General features: G+C 38.1%; 1 protein-coding gene across 5 annotated transcripts in view; it reads left to right on the top strand.

The window, feature by feature from the left end:
* CCSER1 (coiled-coil serine rich protein 1) overlaps positions 1 to 19,922 on the top strand; it is a 628,091-nt gene extending 608,169 nt beyond the window's left edge. For 4 of the 5 annotated variants that reach the window (XM_066186375.1, XM_066186374.1, XM_066186373.1 and 1 more), the window contains one exon: positions 15,290 to 19,922. In XM_066186375.1, the coding sequence (XP_066042472.1) occupies positions 15,290 to 15,775 (486 nt within the window). In that variant the 3' untranslated portion in view covers positions 15,776 to 19,922. The remainder of the gene's footprint in view (positions 1 to 15,289) is intronic. The other variant, XM_066186380.1, reaches the window with a different exon arrangement.
* The last annotated feature ends 2,012 nt before the right edge of the window (positions 19,923 to 21,934 follow it).

Raw genomic sequence — 21,934 nt, 5'->3', positions numbered from 1 at the left:
CAATACAGCCTGAACAGAGACACAACTGCTAAACACGGGGCATTTCTGAAGCAGGCTTTGGAATGCACTGCATCTGTTGGAATTCATACGCAAAGCTTTGGCAAGATAGGGACATTAGGGTCTTTTTTTAATTCCACACCCCTATAAATTATTTCATCCTCATACCTCGTTTCCTTGTCTTCCCCTGATAATTTGTAAGAACCCGTATTCACCCCTGATTAGCATACTCTACTAAAAATGCCTAGTTAAAGACTTCGCTGACACAGTACAAATGGGAAGCTGCATATATTTTTCTTTTATGTGTCTTTTTCAGATCAAGCATTTTGCATGCTAAAAAGTCAAGCTGTTGTTGCTTTCTACCAGTAATAGCCATAAATGTTAAGAATAAAATGAAAATAGCTTAGCAAATTACCATATATTTCTTTCCCAAGAGAATGAAATAGCATATAATAGGTATTGTTTATGGCATTGTAGACTAGTTAGATTTAGTGTGCTTTTTATTTCACATCTTCACTGGCTATATAGATGGAGATATATATATATATATATATATATATATATATATATATATATATATATATATATATATATATATATATAGTATTTCAAATCTACAATGGTCAAATTCAGCCAGGACATCATTTCAGCATTTCTAGCAATATTATAGAAAATACTACCTGTGCAATGTAACCCGACCTATTCTTACACTTCTTTTAGGTAAGAAATTCATAATTTTTTTCACTGGAGTAAAGAATTTTTTCCTTTCTGCATTTTGATATCTATGCGAGTTTTTTCCTTCCCTACATTAATGAGATTTGTTCTAGGCGACATTGTTTGAACACTGTTTAATATTAAAAGCTCCAAGAAGGAAATAAAACATTTTTATTAAGCAGAATCTTGAATAACAATCAATAATATATTTTTCTGTGTAAATATCTACTAAACATAGAGAGAGAAGTTCATACTGTAGGTATTATTTTTATTTTTTTTCTTTGTGTTAACATACAAGTCTGCTTGATCTTATTTTAAGGTGATATTGTGAAATTTAAATTTTATTAAAATAAAGCTTAGTGACTGTTACCAGGTTAAAAAAAGAAAAGAAAAAGAAAATATTATATGTCCTTATTGGAGCTTTCAGGAGGATGTGTTTTAATATTAATGAAAACTTAGAGTTGGCCATTTTGGTTATCGATTCTCATAAGGGTTTGTTGTTGAACTTACAGCATAAATTTAGATAAATCCACCATTATGATTTCAAAGCAATGGTGCTCTTATCTTGAAATCAAATTTGTTGGATGCAGACTATTTTTCAAAAAAATAATTTCTGAAGCAAAAGGAGAACCTACGTTTCTGCTGTTTAGAAGCAGTTTCATTTTTGCGTTGGCATGGGAGGTATTTTTCTTCACCTATAAAGATTTGAATTCACATACACCTTCAGCAGTGCTCTTCAGGTACTAAAAGAAGAGTGCTTTTCTTTCTCCACAGCACCTGCTTGTTACTTATTTTTCTACACATGCTTTTCTGAATTAAAAGGAAAACAGTCTGAAAAGCTAAGATCCTCATTTCAGCTCAAATTCTGTTTGCAAAGGAGTCAGTCTGAGGGGGGTTTTTTTGCAACCCAATTTACTCCATCAATCACTGCATCTCATTAAAAGATTTCAAGTGTCTGTGTGTTTCCCACGTTTCAAGAGATCATAGTTCATGGGAAGGGAATCATAGCGTCATGTCCCTGGTCAAGCTTGCAGAAAGAGCATGACTCCAGCTTTGATAGTCTGCTCCTCTTCTGGCAGGGTTGTTCAGATTTGGAGCTCAGGGCAGGAGCAGCTCTCTGCACTGCAGCCTGGCACTCAGTCACATTCAGCATTTTCTGTTGTCATTACTTGACATATTGTCACTGTGACTGTTGGGCAGATTGATTTTTGGCACAGAAGCAACTGCAAGCTGTAAGTTCTTCCTTGCAGCTGTGCCTCCAGAAAAATGAGGAAATGGAAAGAAGGGCAAGGAAGAGGAAGATGAAACAGGGATGCTTTTTGAACCTGAATTTTCCCAAAGCAGCCATGTACTGTGCATTAAGGGATAACTGATCGGGGTAGCTGGGCTGTGTTGCAGGGCTGTGTTGCTGGTTTGGGATAATCAGGCCTGGTGTAGAGCTTCTGCATTTCGTTTCCTTCCCTAGCACTATGTAGGCAGATGTCAGCATGGGAGTTTGTCTGCTGAGAAGTGTGTAATTATTCCTACATGGAAAGCCAGGAGTCAGCTGTTAACCTGTTTGTGCCATGGAGGTGAGCTGTTGAGACTGCTCTGACAGGGTGCCTGTGAGCTGGTTATTGCATGTGGCAGGTACCAGTTGGTGGGTGTCCTACTGCTTGCCAGACTTCCTGAGGTTACTCCTGGCTCTTCATGCAATTGCTCAGCCAGTTGGAGGGAAATGTAATCTTGGGACTGTCCTGGCAGCCATAAATTAGATATGCTAGGCCAAATAGGCTGAGTTGGGTTCCAGTGTGCTCCAGTGTCCCAGAACTTGATTCCTCATATTTACTTCTGATTGATAGGAAAATGTTTGTGAATTGCGGTTTTCAAAACTTCTGCTTGAGATTTTTAATAAGACAAGGGTGCTTTTCCAGCACACCTAGTAGTATAGTCATCAGCATATTTGTTTTTACTCCAGGACACCCTGCTTAATCAATCTCTCTTTCCACAGCCGAGAAAGGATTTTATTTTGGGACCAGAGCAAAGAACTGTCAAACTAGTGCCTAAGCATCTTCCAGATCACAACAGAGATTGTGTTGAAGAGACTGAAATGTAGATGACATGCGCTAGCTGAATGTCTGGAGGCAGCAGAGTGGGTGTGTGCCCTGAATTAGAGAGTATTCCCTGTTTCCTGCAAGGTTTACAAAAGTGAAGGGAGCAATTTGCCTGTGGCTGAGAGGCAGAAATCCAGAGGTGAGATAGGCAGCTTCTAAGATATCCCCTCCCAATTAATGATCACCTATGCATGGTAAGCATAGCCTACAGAGCCTGCTTTGGGTTGGAATATTCTGGGAGTTGTTTGTGTGTGCTTTATAGGCTTTTAGGAGTTGGTGGATGTCAGTCAAATGTGAAACTATCTTTTATCAATCCTCAGGGTGTGTGTGAGTGTGTGCACTCACATTGTCCTCCTCCATGAATTTCAAACATTGCTCATCTTCTATCTCTCACTATGCAGTTAATTGGAGTGTCTGGGATGTTGCCTTAGACAGCTTTGCTGTCTGTGTACAAAGTTTTCTTATCCAGCTTGTTGCTTTCCTGAATTGACGCACAGTTTTGACCATTTGGCTAAATTTTTAGCTGTATTGGCTAAATTTTTAGCCAGTTTAAGTGTTGTTGGTACCTCTCAAGCAGAAGGCACGTTCATTGCCTGTGGATTACATTAAACAGATCCTTTGTAGGTAAGCAGCCATTTAAAAATGTGCTGTTTTGACTGGCAAGAGAAGACACTGAGAATATCTGCAACAGTAATAACACTGCGAAATTGAGAAGTTTAGCTTCAAAGGGATTTCAGTTTGCAGCAGAAAATCTCAAGGTCATGTCAGAGATTTCTCCTCTAGAGAGTGCTTTGAGAGCTATTTGTTGCTTGAGTGGTTTGACTGCAAACCATGCGGGTCGTGCCTCTTAAGCTGGTGAAAGGACTCACCCCTTGGAAAAGTTTGTGTTCCTTACCAGATTTAGCTGTAAAGTTTTCTGGTCTTATTTAGGACCAAGTACTGCTTCAGAGCTTCAGCCCTGGTGACAGTGGTGTGCAAACAGTCTATGATTTTTTTTTTAAGTGAGAAACTGACATTATGGGCTGTGAAGAAAAGAAAGTGTAAACTTTTACAGAGAAAGGATGTGGTGTAACAGGCAGTAGGTAAGTGCGTTCCTATGTGCTTTATTACAGAAAGTTGGAGGTATAATACAAAATATAGTCTTGCTAACTTTCCCTAGGCTAGGCATAGGAATAGAAAAGCAGAAACCAATAGAAGTATTCCAGTATTTTTGCCAAAATTTTGATATCAGTTCTCTTAGAAGGGAAAAATAAAATTTCAGTGGATTTTTTTGGTTTTCTTTTGTTCATTTTCCCTTACTAAGTTTGTATAATACTGTTTTGCCGAAGTAAATAAGGAGCTTTTATGATGAATGTTTTGAAATAAGTGCCTTTCTTTTTCCTATTTTTTTTTTCTTTTTTTTCTTTTTTTTCTTCTTCTTTTCTCCCCTCATATTTCCAGGAAAATAAGGTAGAAAGGAAAGTTACTTCTCTAAGTAACATGATCTTGGTACTGTAGGTTTGGGGTTTATTGAAGTTTTGGGTTCTTTCTCATTTGAAGGGTTTGGCATGGTCATGCATCCTGTATAAGCATTTATATAAGAGAATAGGGCCTTCAGATCATACATCTGACTATTTAAATGACCAAAACTTTCTCTAGACTGGCTTAGCTCCAAATCCACCCAGCACTTTCTCCAAGAATTGTGCATTCCTAAATGTCTTAGATGCTAGTCCCCTCTGCTCTGTAGGGACACTATCTCTTAGAAGCAGTTTTGTCAGCAGCAATATGCCTACTTTTTCTTGTTCAAATACTAGTGTAGGATTTGTCACCAGAATATAGCAACATTTTCAGTAAGGACCTGGATAGAATTATTCTAAAAATATTTCAGTGGATTAAGAAGAAATAAAATACATTTTCCATAACTTCTAGGCTTCTAAATTATGCTGTAATTCTACCCCCTCTTCTGGATTACCTGATTTCACAAAGAGAAATCTATGGCTCCCACTGCAGAGAAGGGCAAACAAGATGATTTTAATGGCATTTTCTGGCCTTTAAATACATGGAATACATGAAATAGTTTTACCTTGTTAGAGTTCATTTTCCTGGATACTGAGTAGTTTGTCTCATAATGAACACTGTCCTGTACTAGCTGGGTTAAAGAGAGCTGAACTGAATGGATCCTTAGAGAGGGACAGTAAAAATTCTATGAAATATTTTTCGTCTTTTGTGTAAGCTGCTAGCATAGGCAGAAAGAGGGTTATTTCATGTACTTATTTGATGGGTTATTTTACCTCTGTGAAATTTGGTTTGTCTGAAATTACACAGTAAGGGAAATTTTCTATCACCACCAACTATTGACAATTTAGAAATGTTAAGGAGATGAGGTTTTGGATACTTTTAGAACATAGTGAATTGATGACAGCCAGCATGACTTCGCTAAGGGCAAAATGTGCCTGACAAATCTGGTGGCCTTCTATGACAGGGTTGCAGGTGGTTTAGGGAAGAGCAAGTTACATAATCTACCCGGGCTTGTGCAAAGCATCTCACACTGTCCACATGACATCCTTGTCTCTGAACTGGAGAGACATGGATGTGACAGATGGACCCCTCAGTGGATAAGGAGTCAGCTGAGTGGTCACACTCACAGAGTTGTGGTCAGTGGCTCAGTGTCCCGGTGGAGCTCAGTGACAAGTGATGACCTCATGGGTGGCTGTTGGGACCAGCCCCGTTTAACATCACTCATGGGGACATGGACAGTGGGACTGGGAGCACCCTCAGCAAGTTTGGTGATGACATCAAGCTGTATGGTGTGGCTGCCACACTGGAGGGCAGGGATGGCATCCAGAGGGACCTGGGCAGACTGGAGAGGGGAGCCCTCAGGAAGTTCTAAAAGCCAAATGCAGGGTGCTGCATGAGGGTCAGGACAATCCCAAGCACAAACACAGACTGGGCAGAGAATGGACTCAGAGCAGCCCTGCCCAGAAGGACTTGGGGGTGCTGGTGGATGAGAGGCTGGACATGACCCAGCAATGTGCCCTCACAGCCCAGAAAGCCAGTCGTGTCCTGGATCAAGTCCTGCATCCAAAGGAGTGTGGCTAGCTGGGAGAGGGAGAGGATTCTGCCCCTCTGCTCTGGTGAGACCCTACCTGCAGGGCTGCATCAGCTGATGATCAGAGGATTGGAGCACCTCTCCTATGAAGACAGGCTGAGAGAGCTGGGACTGTTCAGCCCGGAGAGGGGAACACTCTGGGGACACCTGACAGCTCGTTCCAGTACTTAAAGAGGGCTTAGAAAAAAGAGGAAGAGTGACTTTTTTTGCAGACAGATAGTGACAGGGCAAGGGGGGAATGGTTTTAAACTAAAAGAGGAGAGATTTAGACTAGATATTGGGAAGAAATTCTTTACTCAGAGAGTAGTGAGTGGAACAGATGGCTCAGAGAAGCTGTGTATGTATGTGTGTATGTATGTATGTGTATGTATGAAGGATGTACCATCCCTGGAAGTGTCGAGGACCAGGTTGGATAGGGCTTTGAGCAACCTGGTCTACTGGAAGATGTCTCTGGCCGTGGCAGGAGGGTTGGAACAAGGTGACGTTTAAGGTCCCTTCCAACCCAAATCATTCTATGGTTCTGTGATTACGTCATTCAACTGCAAGCACTATTTTGTTAAAGCAATTTCTCTTTCGTGTAAATCAGTTGTGTGGAATCTTTATGGAGGTCACATTTCCTTTGCAACTACTTACACCTCTTGTCTGGGAGTCCCTTTCCTCTGACAAAATTTTCTTGCTTGTGAATATATTTGATACTTACAGAGAACAGAATTTATGTGAACCAATTCCATACCAACAAGACCAAAACATTCTTGGGGCATTGGTTTAACAGAAAAAGGAAAGAAAAGAAAAAAAGTTAGAGATATTCCCTATTCCAAGAGAATCCTATTTCCTAGTGGTTCTTTTGCCAATGCCTTAAAAAAAAAAACTAGGCATGGAATGATTCACTCAGCGTAAATTTATAACCATCACAGTTAATAAGATCTTGGAAGAAAATATTTTAAGGTAAATTTTTCTATTATGAATGAAGTCTGATTCACTGAGTATTTCCCTATGGTGCCAAGTTCATACAGGTTTTTTTCCTGACTGAATCCTACAGCAGGGAGTCAGTGTCTTTCTGGAATAGGAATGCTTCATCCTGTCATAGGAGTCTGTTTCTTCATCTTAGTCAACACACTAAACCAAACAAGTTAAGGCTAGGGATTGATTATAGTTATGTTAGAATTTTTTGGTCCAGCCACAAGGAAATGCTTAATTACAGAAATTTACTTTTGTGATTAAAGAAATGTGACTACTCTGTGGTATTTCATTCCTAAAAGAGGTACCTTCATATATCGACATTAAAATAAAAATAATATTTTCTCTTTCCCTTCAAGACTATCTTGGTCTCAGTAATTTCACCATAAAAATTAAACATCAAGTCAGTTTAAGGGCAATTAGGATTTCTTTGCTTGTCATCAGGATAGAATCTGCTTTTTGTATTAGTCTGCTGATTTTTCCTTTGCAGACTGTATATTGACCTGAGGGACAGTGTTGCTGATTAATATGACAGTAGCTGATCATCATTTTCCAATGTATGCAATTTCCCCTGCTTTAGTTTTAAGTTCATCCCTTATGGCTTTCAACAGTAAGGATGCTAATTTATGGAACTCATTTATGAAAATTTAATACAAGGATTTTTTTATTGTTGTTAAATAATGTAATGAAAAAAGATGAGTGTTGGCTAAGTACAATCCATCTGGGGTTTTGTGTATTCTTTTATGAAAAAGCAGGCAGTGCATATTTCAGAAGGCAGACATTCATTAGAAGTCTGATTTGTGGCATTCACTAATTGAAAGCTAGATGAGAATGCCCTTAACTCAAAGATAAATATATATGATTATCTTCTTCACAGAAGGTAAGATATAAAAAATATACAGAGACACAATTTGAGACCCTATAATATGCCCAGCTATTAAAACAAAAGCCTCACATGCCAAAGTATTAAGATTGTTATCCTAAACATAACATCTGTGAACATAATATCTATAGTTTTTCTTTCTTTTCCTAGAAGTATTTTTCAGACATAGAGCAATATAGGATATAAGCAATTGTACAATGCATATTAAAATCTTCCTGAGACTACCACTTCTAAGGCTGCCTTCTCCTGGTATATTATCCAAGGGAATACGTCATCATACGAATTTCATTTTAGATATGAAATTTCTAATACTCTGGGAAATCATTCTAGGTGATATTAGATTACGAAAACACACAAGAGTATAATTGGAAACCTAGTAAAGACTAAGCATGTATGCATTAGTAGTTGTCAAAGGTACTTGCCACCTACAAGTCAGATGATGTACAGGTACAATAATCAGGTTTTGGTGGCCACATGTCCAGCCCGAGGCTAGAAATGGACTTCACAGCTTTCAGACAGCTGGTCATCAATAAAATAGGTAGGGCACAAGGCAGAGATCCTTGAACAGCTTATGTCTACATGGCACATCAAATGCTGTACAGAAATACTGGCTTGGCTTGCAAAGCCAGAGCTCCTTGTCAGCATAGCAGTGAATGTCAGCTGAGTAGCACACACCTTCAGAAGGGCTAATTAGCACTTGCGCAGTTTTCCTGCTTGTAATTTTAGAGCAAACTCCCTTAAGTGCTTCCTCAGGACCTTTGTGTCTTCACTGCCCACACTGCACAAACTGTGGTCTTTTGAAGTGACCCTTGTGTTCCCATGGATCCACTTCTCCTTTCCTATCAGTTCATTTTGTGTCAGTTATGCCAAAGAGGACCTTGACTGTACACACCTCTGGCTTTCTATGTGACTGTAGCTAAAAGCATGGCATAAGTGGCCCTAATTTCCCTTGGGTGGCACAGCAATAGCGACACCCAATGTGCAGGGTGAACGTGGGGCCTGTCCAGTCTCCTGGAATGCAGCCTGGGAGGTCCAAAGGCAAGTTTGATTTGGGCATCCTATTCTAGACTCTGCTGCCTGTAACAAAGGTGGCGCCTGTGTATAAAAAGAGCTTAATGAAGAGATTTTCCTCATTGTTGGCTGCAATAGCTGTGTCTGCCCAAAGAACCTGAGGGGATACAAGATGGGTAAAAAAGATGCTAAAGGCTTCTGTAGAAGCAGAGGTGTTATGAGAATTGCTGGAGGTAGGGGAGGTAGTATTTGCTTAAGACAGGATGTTTCTGAGATTAGGGATTTAACAGATCTTTTAAATGTGTGTAAAAGTCCATTGCATATTTTTACCTTTTTTTTTCCAGCTACAACAAAAGGAAAGTTCACTACCTTTTCTGTTTTGACTTTCTGATCTTGGGGAAGACTTAGATGCAGACTGAGAAACTTGGATTTGTTATTTCACATAGAATGTTCTGCTGTTCAGTAGTTCTGTCACTGAGGGATCCACACTGTTTAGTGGCTTTCATTTTCATAAGTATTTTTGGAGTTATTTAATGTTTTAAACCATAAGGTATAACAAGGTGTACATAGGATCATCTAAATGAATTCTGTAGTATTTTTGAAGAATGTGATTAACAGCTCCAAAGTTCTAATGGTTTTATTTGGAAGGTGTGGCAAACAGCTGTAAAATGCAGAATCTTCTCCTTTGCTTTACTGATGAGAAAAATCTTCCACTTAACCCTTGAAATGCAGTATTGAGAATGCAGAGCAGTGATTGACTGTTGCTAGAAATTAATGGGAAGTTCTTTGTTGTTTTCTTCCTGCTTTATGAAACAGCACAGTCTTTTGCACCTTATTGTCTTAAGTATGTATTATTACTCAGATAAATAAAATTTGTCAAGGACAATTTCGTGTTGTGAGAAGATGAAGATCTTTTTTAAGCACTGAGTCTGTTACTTATCACATTGTATCATCACTAACATAAAATTCTTTTAGGACATTAACTCACCACTATGGTTAACTTTTATTCAATTTGCCTGTTTGTTTAAATGGCCTTATGGCAAAGAAGCAGCATTTTAGTATCTCATAATTTTTGCTTTCAGTAAGAAATGGAAATGTTTGAAAGGCAGAAAGAGAAATGTTCGTGATTTATGTTGACTGCATTCATTTTATAAAGGATGACAGTAGAGCTGACAAATTGATCAGCTGCTGATTCTTACCCATAACCTGTTGATACAAGTCCATGCCTTATTTTGCCATGCCGGACTTCGTTTCTTTCATTTGTCCCGTGTTGCCAGAAGGCAGCATCAGACGTTCAATAGATGCAGGTCTGGATTGTAAAAGCTACTTTCTCAGTCCAGGTGCTACTGAAATCAATAAGAGTGAGTGATTTTTAAGAGACTTGAATGAAGAACAATTACCTGCTGCAGCTAAATTACATTTCGTGTTGGATCATCTCTAGGCTGGAAGCTGGTAAGCACAAAAGTGAGGAGGTGTAGAAATTAAGAAGCTGACACAGTGACAGATGTGGCATATCAAAGCACTGAGTTAACCTATGTTTTGGTAAATTAGATCTGCACTTACATAAACTGGCAGAACTGCAAAAGGTATCTGAAGGTGTATAAATTCAAAAGCATCATGAAAGGCTTCATCCTTTCCATCCTTAAAAGAAATATAGAGCTATAGCACCTTGTTTTGTGTCTGGACTCTTTTATGTTGCTTTATATTTTATGAGTTCTGGGCTAGGCTGCAAATGGGGACAGTTCTGAGGAAGGTGTTGCAATCCAGCTGAGACCTGACAAGGGCCAAGGGAGTCATGCTGGGCCATGTAATAAATATTACATTGGCGAACACATTTTACATTCCTTGTCTATCAGCAAACACAAAATAATTAAGCAGTAGAAAACATGACAGAATCCAGAAAATCTTCAGGTTCCTGTCAGAATAATTGCTCTCTATGGTGTGCTTCCATTAACACCTCTGAAAGTGTAGAATCCTTTGGGGTAGTAAAAAGATTTTCTTGAACTATCCCATTGTTTGGTTGTCAGGGTGCAGCAGGTACACTGATGAGAGCATGTTTTCTTTGGTTTTATTCTCTATGTCTGCTGTCAGAATTATGTATTTAAGAAAGTTGCTGTACTTGGAAGAATTACATTATCGGCATCTAAGACTCCCAAATGCCGCTGGGCACAGACATCTTAAAAATCTGCACTCTTTTGGGGTGTTTTTGTAATTCATGTCTTTTTCCCATCCTTTTTATTAGTACTTTATCACCAGACAGTCAGAAACAATATTAATTTTCAAATGTCCTGCAGCAGTGTTGTCTTGCTGTTAACTCTTGTCATATTTCACTCATTGGCGTTGAAAATGGAAAGTGATGAATGGCTGCAGTGTTTTGTTTATAATGTCTTGTTCTGGAGCTTTCTATAAAAGTAGCTTATTTTCATTACTTTACACTGGGTCATTGAAGGAGCTTTGGGTTTTTTTCTTAATGTGAGAAAAAGTTATTAGACTTCCAATCACAAAAATGAAGCCTCAAAAAAGTATGGAAAGAATATTTTAAGAATATTAAGTTCCCATTTTGGTTCAATCCTAATTTATTTAGCACTAGTGTGGAATAATCAAACCTAAAGTATTTTGAACTTTCTCACACTTATGTACCTTAAAACCAAAGTGATCACGATACAAACTGACTAAAATTTTACAGCCAATCAGATTTTAATAAAATATCTTTTTTTCCTTTTTGAGAAATAGACTCAAGCACGAAGGCATGCACTTCTTGGGAGTGTGTTTAATATGATCAGGAAATTGAAATCCAGATGTTTGATTAAAGGTTAAGACATATTTGAAACAACAAAGGAGGCCTTTTATTTCTGCTGCATATATTTAAAATGGGCTACTTTTGAAAGAAATTTCAGAACCCCATTTGCATCCTAATTGCAATCCATTTCCTGAGTCCACAGTTATGCAGACTATAGAGTGGCATTGGGGATTTCTGGGGCAGAGAAATTGTTGGTTCTAGCTGAGCTACTAAAAAATAAAAGGGAAAAAGATGAATGGATTTTTTGCTTCAGCAGTCACCAGCTGGCAGATCAGCTCCTTGGAGCTCCGCCAAGCAGCAGTTTACAGCAGCCCTGCAGCTGCTCTAGGCTGGGCTGGAGCACGACTGGCACGAATCCACCTTCAGCTTTGGACAAGGACTCAGCCTTGGAATTGGCCAACAGATGCGCTGGGATTGTGGCTTTGCTCGCTCGCGTCTAATGCTCAGCGAGTGCAGTTGGTACCTGAAAGTCCAGCGCTGGAAAATTTGTGTTGATTGCTTAAAGGAAGATAAGGAGAAATAGCTTAAAAATAAATGTTTAAGCCTGCCCAAAGTCGGTTTGGTTTGGGAGATTTTTGGTATTGCATGTGTGGCTTTTACTTTTGTGCATCTTGTTCTGGGACATTTTTTCCTTATTTTGACCAGTTCATGAGGCTCCTAAATAACTGTAAAATGGACCAGCAAGAAAATTTGGTTGCACTGAATTCTTTCAAACTAAATTATCTGAATTCATCAAAAGAAAAATTAATTAATTTCAATTCTGTATGTTGCAATTTTTATAAAAATATTAGAATCATAACAAAAAATAACTTTAAAGAAAAAAAGAAGCAGCACTGGACTTTTTACTGACCATATTTTGGAGGGAGTATAATGTTATTGGGATGAGGAGAGGGGAGAGGATTTCTTGTTGATTTTGACTCCCATCTGACAGCTGTTCTCTCTTTTCCTGATTAGAAGCTATTCTTCAGTAATTTATCATAAATAACAACAATAGTATTGGGGTTTGGCAGCGTTTCATTTAACTCCCTGCTCATTTGATGGATAGCTATGCATCTGATAGAATGAGCCTGTCTTTCCTTGTTAACCATCTTATTATCTTATTGCCAGGGACAGGGCCAAACCAATTTCTTAAAATTCTGATAGCATATTCTGAATTTCTGTTGGTGTTTTAATGTGGGTAGATTGGCTCTTAATTTGTCACCACCTGGTATTTGTTTAATTGTTCAATAGGAGGGGAATTTCAGCAAGTTACAGTTTCACAAAACTAAGACCTTCCCTAGACACATATATATTATTAAATATTTATTGATGCATACGCATACATTGCCTCCCCCCATTGGCCAGCAACCAAAAGCCAATATTTCGTAGACCTACAAACCCAGCATTTATTTTCTAAATTGAAAATATTTCATGTGAAATATAACATTGATAAGGAAGAAGAAAGAATCACTCCAGTGCTAGATAGTCATAACAGTCTTTCATCAAGTTAAAAAGCAATAGGTGAGAATAGGTGGCAATAATCAGCTGAACTTAGATATAATTTTGCATTAAAAAAGTCATAAAACTATTGTGGACAACTAGATGAACACAAATGAACTATTTCATGCTGTTGCTAAATAAAATTACTAACCTCCTACTGGAGTAATTAATAAGAAGCAGATGAAGAAGTCCTTCATAGGATTAATGGTGTTTGTTCTGCTTCATAATGGTCAGGGATTACCTTGAGTACTGTACTCCTGAGCCTTCTACTCCAAGAAAAAAATAGTGGAATTACTGAAGGGGATCTGTAGAGAAGACAAGTGTGAATGACTCAGAGTCTAGCAGATGAGTCCTGTGAGAAAAGATCAATCTGGTATTTTTTTATTCTAGAGCAGAGAGGATTAAGAGGTTGCTTGACAGCATTCTTTGAAGACATAAACAGGTATTCGAGATCAAACAGCAATTCCTTCTTCATTTTCACGGGAGAGAGAGGAGGAATGGTCTTGAAGAGAGAAAGATACAGTTTAGACATGAGGAAGACTTTTCTAAAAGTAAAAGTAATAAAGTGAAAAAATCTTAGGGGAGAAGGCTGTACAGGTTACGTTGATGAAGGTCCTTAACAGATTTTTAAGGACCATGAATGTCCAGAGGGATAAATTGGAGTTAACCAGAAGTTCAGGAGGTCCCACCGTGAAGCTCCTCTAAGGTTCTATATCAGTCTTTAGGTTTTCAAAGATACAGGGTGGCATGTGGAAACTCCAGAAACATTCCCTTACAATAAATGCTTGGATTTTTGACAGGGCATTACATTTGACTCTCATCCCAGTAGGAAAATTGGTTATATTTACTAGCGTGTAAATAAATAATTAATAGATAAATAAATAAATAAAGGAATGAAAAGTGTTTGAACTTACAGACAGGTCCTCACAAGAATGATACCCCAGAAGTTAAATGGAATTGCATTTCAACACCTACGTGCTGTAGGTGTGAAAACTGAAGTGATGTTTTCCAGAAGGGTTCTACTCCCAGTTATGAATCTGTGTACAATCAGCACTGAATAAAGTGGGAAAAAATGATGTTCCAGTACTAATAATTTTTTTGAATATCATCTCCGATGCCTCAAATGCACTGCAATCCTTATACCCAAACTTGCAAATGGCTGTGCATGGAATCATGACCTGCACTAAAAAAGGGATTTGAGTTATGAATACTGACAATATCATTCTTCTGTGCTGCTTAAAATAGAATTGCATGTGAAGCGATACAATTCATTCTGAAACAATATATCTGAGTTTCCTGTGGAATCATGGCAACACCCTGAAATATTTTTAGCCAAATATTGTTGTAAGGCTTGGTAGTATTTTTTGTTCTCTCAGCTTTGTTCTGCAACATTAGAGCCCATATGTCAGTGTAAATACCAAGAAGCTGCTCCTATGTCCTTTCAGAGTTCTGTTGCAGAAAACCTGTAAGGAGCCAAATTGGACTTTTGTTTCAAATTAAACAATTGCTTTAACCATTCCCTGGGAAAGGGTGCCATTGTCTCCTCCCTAGTCAGGTGTTCTAGGGACAGTATGAAGCATCACACCAGGTACACACTGAAAATCTGACTTGCTATGCATGGAGAAATTACCATCATTTCAACAAAATCAGATGCATGCATGCTTGCGCAGCATCAGGAGTTGGTAACATGCTGGAATCCTTCTTACGTTGTATTTTTTCCAGGCAGCTGAAATAAAATTTTTGTTCTTCTCTAGCACGTATTTGACTTCTAAATGTGCAACAAAACACCTGGATTCCAGGGACAGTGAAAATTGAGCATGCTCTGAGCTTAACCGAGGCATGAAGATATTTACAAAATGCGTTCTTTAGATTTTGTAAGGATTTGAGAGTATTAAGTGTTGAACTTTGTCCAATCAAAATTCTGTTTCATTATGAGAAATGCTTTTGAAAGTCGGCTTACAATTCATGGAGACTTTTTATCCATTTATTATGTTCTGAAAAAAAAAAAAATCTTCCTTTGATTTAAAGTATCTTTTTAAGGAAAATGCCCAAATCATTACCTGTAGCAAGCATTTTTCAGTCCTAGTGCTATTAAATGTGAATGAAATTTTGGAAGTTTTCCCATCAATTGGAGTCGTCTCTCATTTTAATCTGCCAGACCCACGTGCTGTTCATGTGTATTGAGAAGTGGTTTATGTACTCCACACCATTTCTCCACTGTGTTCTATTACTAATACTTTTTGTTTTGTCTTGTTTTGTTTCCCCAGACTACATATCCAATCAGAATGGTGAGCCAAAATCTCAGCACAAGGGACAGAAAGTCAGCACATACTCCCACCGAGGACCCTTTTAGACACCCACCAGGCAGCCAAGCAGCAGCGTATGAAAGCAAGAGCTGTCAGCTGTCTAATTTGTGTCTGAGCAGCCTCCTGAAGGAGAAGGAGATCGTGGAAGCCATCAAGCACACCCAAGGCACGTACGAAACCCTGGCTTCGGAGGTCACCCAGAACGGTCTGGCTGTCCCGGCCCCCAGCACGGCAAAGCCAGCGCCCAAGTCCGACGGCTTCCCGCTGTTCTCAGGAGCTCCCAAAGACCCCACTTCTGTGCCTCGGCAGCACAGCACCTTCACGGGGAGACTGGGACAGCCCCCCAGGGGACCCATCTCTTTACACATGTACAGCAGGAAAAATGTTTTCCTCCACCACAACTTACACACGGCAGAGCTACAGACTTTAGGTCAGCAAGATGGCTAACAAGGTGCTTATTTTCTTGCCATGAAAGGAGAGTTGATTAAAGAGGGATGTAAGCTCACCTAGAGCTCTGTCTTCAGTTCTCATCTGCTGCTACTTTCACGTGGAAAAAAAATAAAAATAAAAATTTAAGATTGTCTGTAGGTTCCATATTTTGCCACATTGGACTGAGGCAAAAGGGTGAACGAGACTGTTAAAATAACTGGGCTGATTTGTCATGCAGAAGTCACCATGGGTTTAATAAATGGGACCATTTGGCTGGCACTGCTAGTCCAATATTGGCTAAATATATTTTTTCCCTGCTATAAGTCACTATCATTCCCTGAAGTTCTAGAAGATGATATTAAATAAAACCTGTATGTTTACTAATATTACTGTTAAAGTAGATGTGAGGAATTAATAGATAAGTAATTAGTAAACCCTCTTGAAGTTCATAGCAGTTAGGGAAATAAGGAGTCAGAAATCTTTAAGGACCCTATTTTTAAACCTTTTTTTTTTTTTTAATACAGTGAAATTTGGTCACTTATAGAGTGTTGCCACTTCCTGCTGTCTGTGTTTCATGAGTGCCTCATGCCACAAGTGGAGGAAATGATTGATTTTCCTCTAACAGATTCATAGAGAGTCACCAGGTATTTGAGTCAGTAAATTGGGTCCCAAACTTAGGATGTCAGCTTGTTTCCTCAACCTTCCCTTCCCTCTTCACACTTCTGTTTACATTTCTTTGAGTGTTTCTGTTCTATGAGGGCATGTCAAGTTGTGGTGATCTTTGTGCTTTACAGCCACTGTAGCACTCATGATGCAATATGACATCTGCTGTGCAATTCATCCTATAATTTCATCTCACTTCCCAAACCAAAAATGCGTGAAAGACTAAAATAAGAGAAATCATCTTATTACGCAGGCCAAACAACCTGCATCAGTCATAATTTCTGTGGGCTGTGTCATCTGCACTTAAGGACCTGTTGGTTTACACCCGCTCAGCGGATTTGTTAGTCTCGACATGCTACAGACAAGTGAGATTAATTTATTGCCTGATCTCACGGGAGTATGAAATCATCTGACCATGCCACAGAACGTGGAGACCTGTCAGTAGCAAAAGATCTGGTTTTCCTCTCTGCAGGCTTGGAAACCTCTCCGTCCAGTTACTCCAAACTTGTGGCATATGTGTAACATGACACTTAGTTTACAACCTCTCTAATGCAGGGTAATCTGTTTGAGTTGTAATGGCGCACACAGTTAGTAGTTTAAAATAATTTGGCACATTTAAGTATGATTGAAGCAGATCTGAGACAAGTCACCTCTCTCTTTAATTGATGATTAATAAGGAAAGACAAGGGTGCAGCACATTCTCACACACATAAACAAGCCATTGTGACTTAACAGACAGCATATAATGAAAAATAGTGGCTTCGGTAGCCACTAAAAATATGCGACTTTTAGAAGTTAAGTCACATAGAGTATATGAAATGAAGACAAAATTTTACCTAGTGTTAAATATATCTGCTTCACTACTTAATATTTGGACTAATGCAAGGAAATTGTATTAACAAGTCTTGCTTAGACTAAGAAAAAAATAGACTATGAGCTTGGCAGATACTCTGTAAAGTAATTTCAGCAGCTTGAAATTTCAAGCTTCTGTTCGTTGAGGATTTTATTTTGATTAGAGTAGATTTTGTTACATTACTTGATGTTGAAGAGAACAGGTTTTGTCTAAATATTCTGTAGTGACAGTTTGGGGTATCCAGAGTTGGATACATAAGAACGAAGATAAGCATTTGCCAAAATTTTTCGTTTTCATGTGTGCATTGCTACTGCCAAAACAGAATGTGCAAAAAACTGCAAACACAGCTTTATGGAATTAACTGTGGGTATTCAAGGCTCCCAGTCCTGCATTGAAGCTCATAATTTAAAGTCTAACAAACAAGGTAAATATAGTAATAAGATAATTTCACTACTCAGAATCACATTTTTTTCTTAGCAATATCTTAAAGTCATGATAGATTGAAAGGACAATTCATATATGCAATTCATTTTCAGATCTGTAAATAAATTAAACATACACTGTAATCAAGGAATTTTTTTTCCAGGATACAAATATACTGTAATATGTTAAAAAAAAACCAACACCACAAAACAAACAATACCCTCTTAAGTTTTAGGTTATGTAATGTATCTATAGTTGTTTTTTCCTGGGAAAATGGACTTTTGGATTACACTTTATTAAAATAATCCATCTATAAACTTCAAAAATAGCATTTTAAATGCTACTATTTTCTTGGAGAATCTTTTATAGAGCTGAAACTTAAAAAACTGGAAAAAAAACAGTTCAATGAAAGTGAGGAATATTTTTAAAATGTCATCTTGAAGCTGTTTTGTATCAGTATTTTCAGCATTATTATGTTATTTGTAATACTAAGTGTAAATCTTACCCAAAGAAGGGTATTAGCCACATGTTAATGTACAGCAGTAACTGTAAAAGAGGTCCTTTCTTTGATCCTCTTGTGTATATAGGAAATCATAAAGCAACAGCGTGTGGACATTCTTGCAGTGAATTGATTCCTTTGTGCTAAAAATCTCTAGTTTTTTAAGGGTTCCATGTACAAAATGGTTTATACATTTCTCCAAGGCTGTACATATCCAAAGACATGACACCAGGGGAAAAAGGCAGTTTGTTTGTTTTTTTTTTCCATGGATGTACCTTCCTTCCCTTCTTTTTTGTTCTCTTTTTGTACGACAAAGCATAACTGAAAAGTTTCTGTTTAAAATTACTTGTTAGTTCCATGTCTTTCAGTGTGATAGAGGGCATTTTAAGGAGGAGGAAATCCCTGAAGAAAAACTGTTTCCATTTGAAGCAGTGTCCGTCCCACTTTTTTAGAGCAATCACTTGGCAAAAGAAACCTTAGATCTGTGCCCTAAATATTTTTTTAGTAATTTAATAGAGCCACACCTGAAATATGCTTATCATCATCTCTTGACTTGCCCTGACTAGGACATGTTCATGAGATACAATAACATGCTAGGGCCAGCCATGGTGATAAATTCTTGAGATGGAAGGAGAACATTTGTCCAATACTGTTTTTATGTTTGGCTTTCAGAGCAGTGGAAAGGGTTTTTAGTATACCTTGTGCATGTGGATGAAGCTCAAGCTGTGTGCTTGTGCATACTGGAAAAAGAAACCTTGCTGCAAAGTTCTCCTCTATTTAGGCTATTTATCAGCATATCAAAGCATCCAGCAACAGGTATTTCTGCCACCTTTCCAGACTGGCCAGCCCTCTGTATGTAAAATGAAACAGCCAGAATAGATTCCTTTACTTCAATCAAGACTCTTACTAGTTTTTGTTCCACACACCTCCACATAAATGTTAAAAAGGTCTTCCTTATGTGGCTTTTTTTCTGGAAATGGTGAAAGGGTGTATATCCAGACTAAGATGCTCAAATGATGTTTAGATAAGCATTTGAAAGCTTACCAAAATGTTCATGTTTGTCCTACAGGTTCATTCCAGTCATTACAGGCTCATTACCAATAAAAATTGGTGGTTTTCCCTTTCCAAAAAACCAGTTTGGAAGTAATGATTTCTGTCTGTGCTGATTCACTTTATACTGTTAAACGCACAGTACACTCTTCAGACTAATAAAAACAAGGTGTTTACAGATCAGTACCATACTTTGCATGCCCTGAGGGTTGTGCCATATCACCACTGGTTGGATTGGTATGACACTGACTTCGACTGGGTTATACTAAATTAAGTCACCTGATGACTGGGATTGTAGCCTTTAATCCTGCTAGTCTCAATTAGTGCACAGGAGATTTCTAAATCTGGAAGTCTTTCCTGATTCACAAAGACGACAAGAAAATACTTAAACCAACAAAAGCATCCGATCATGATCTATGGGGAATTCACTTTTTTTCCCTCCCTTCACATTCAAAAGCAAAAAGACCCTGCAAACCCCTTTGTACATCTACACAGTTCACAAATGAAGCAGAGTAACATCTAACAAAATGCAAAATCTTGAAATAAATACCTGGAGAAAAAAATACAGGGGAGTCTTCTCACAGATGTTTGTAAAAATTATAAGTTTGTAAAGATGTTGGTAACTTCTGTACCTGAGTGTAGTAATGAAATATGTTCTGTGGCCTCTGTACCACTCTCACTGTGATGAATTTTTTTTGGGGGGAGGGGGGGGGTTCGGGAGGAAATTTGCTGTTGGAAGCTTGTTCTAGACAAAGGAGGCAGTACAGTGTGGGAAAGTACATTGGAAGTATCTCTTCATTGAAGACCTTCACTGAAGGTCTTCTCCCAGCTGGGAGAAACACACAGCATCCTTTCCAGGATGCATCTTCAGCCAGCAAGAAGTTGACAGAGATTTCTCAGAAGAACAGCCCCAAATCATGCAGACACAACTGTCTTCAAATGGACTTTAACTTGTCCCATATAAGGCACTTCTAAAATAAGATGGAAATTTCAGCAGCTACAGAACACACCTTTCTGGGTTGTTGGGAGTGTTTTTTTAAGATAAAAATGCCATGTGCTCGCTTTAACCTTGTAAACTCTGTTTGGAACTTGCTTGCTCACTGGTGATCTACCCAGGATGTGAGAGTTTTTCCACCGTAATGGATATGGTACTAATGTCTCACAGTATAAAGACATTGGATATCCTCCCTGAGGAGCTCGAGATTTGCAATGTATTTTCAGTCTAGGAGAGCTATCTGGAATTAATTATATTTTCTTCAAGGATCTTCAGTTGTTGCAAAGTCAGTGGAAAAGAAAGTTACATATTGAAATATTTTGGAAAACTTTTGTGGTTAATTTTTATTTTAAAATACACTTAAAATTTATCTTCCTGTATCTAAAGACAAGAAAAAAAAAAAAAAAAAAGGAACAAAACCCCCCTTTTATCATCACATATCTCCCATAAATCTCTGATTCTCACTAGCCACAGCTGTCACTTGCATTCTGTACAGCTGTGAAATATTTTTGGATTTGCTGGTTTTGTTGCCTTCATTACCTGAAAATCATTACCTCTTATTCTGGGAGAGGGTTTGCCATCAATCCAGTATTTGAAACACACAGGGAGGGCTGTTGAGGATTTCTGTGGAAGTAATCCTGGTACTCTAAAAGCAGTGCAACAGGAACCTTACCTGGAGGTCTCTGTGTGCTTCCTGGGGATGGAAAACCTATTCTGAGTGATCTTAACTATGAAGGATTTTTGAAAATCTGGTGGATGTGGCAGGTGTCAGATCTGTTTGGTTTCTACATCCACGCAGAGGTTATAGAACAGAAAACACTCAACTGAGCAGATTTTTCTAGTGGGCAAGTAGTATCTCCTTATATTCTGTGTCATGACCCTTTCTCTCTCTCTGGATTTCAGGAACATTTCCCTTAGGTATGGAGTTGGGATGACTCTGTAGACAGGTTGCACCACGGTGTTATTTCTGCTATGAGAAAGCTCCACTGGATTTTATTTTTTAAATTTAAAATATCTCATCACTAAAATGTTTTAACATTTTCCCCCAGAACTGCTGTACTGCTGGGGTAGTAGAAAACACTGCATTCACAGAAAATGTCCCTTTCCCGTCTTGGTAGGCTCTTAGTGAGTTGAAGTCACAACTGATTTATATCTACCCAAAAACTGTCAAGCTTACTGAAGGACCTCCACAAATGCATTTCCAGGTTTGACCCTGCTTTTGTCACATTGAGAAGGCCCTAATAATGTGGTTTTAAAATGCATTTGGTTATCAACAGTAGTAGCATAATTTTAATTTATTTTGGATTTTCCATTATGTCAATGCACTTTATATAATGGTTTAATATGAATTACACAAGGACTTTTATTTTTTCCTAACCTAAACTTGATTTCAACAGGGTTCAGAATTCTCTACTTAATTTTAAGCATGTAAGCAATCCCATAAAAGTAAAGCAGTCAATTCCCTCTTCTTTAAAAAGCTAACACACAAATAAATAATAATTTTTCTGACATAAACAATTTCATTCGTGTTTATTATTTGCAAGGTATGATGAATAAAAATTATTTTAACTTATATCTAAATATAACTAACTTTCAAACATTCCACATAAGTAGAAAATGTTAGAAACAGTCTTCAGACTAAAGTCACTTGTCCAGCTATACCATACGGCTTTGTTTGCCAAATCATTACTTTCT

This window comes from Chamaea fasciata, unplaced genomic scaffold (genome assembly GCF_029207755.1).
Source record: "Chamaea fasciata isolate MVZ Bird 193981 ecotype frontalis unplaced genomic scaffold, bChaFas1.0.hap1 SCAF_6, whole genome shotgun sequence".
Lineage (NCBI taxonomy): Eukaryota > Metazoa > Chordata > Aves > Passeriformes > Sylviidae > Chamaea > Chamaea fasciata.
This window is presented reverse-complemented; position numbering and strand designations above follow the sequence as displayed.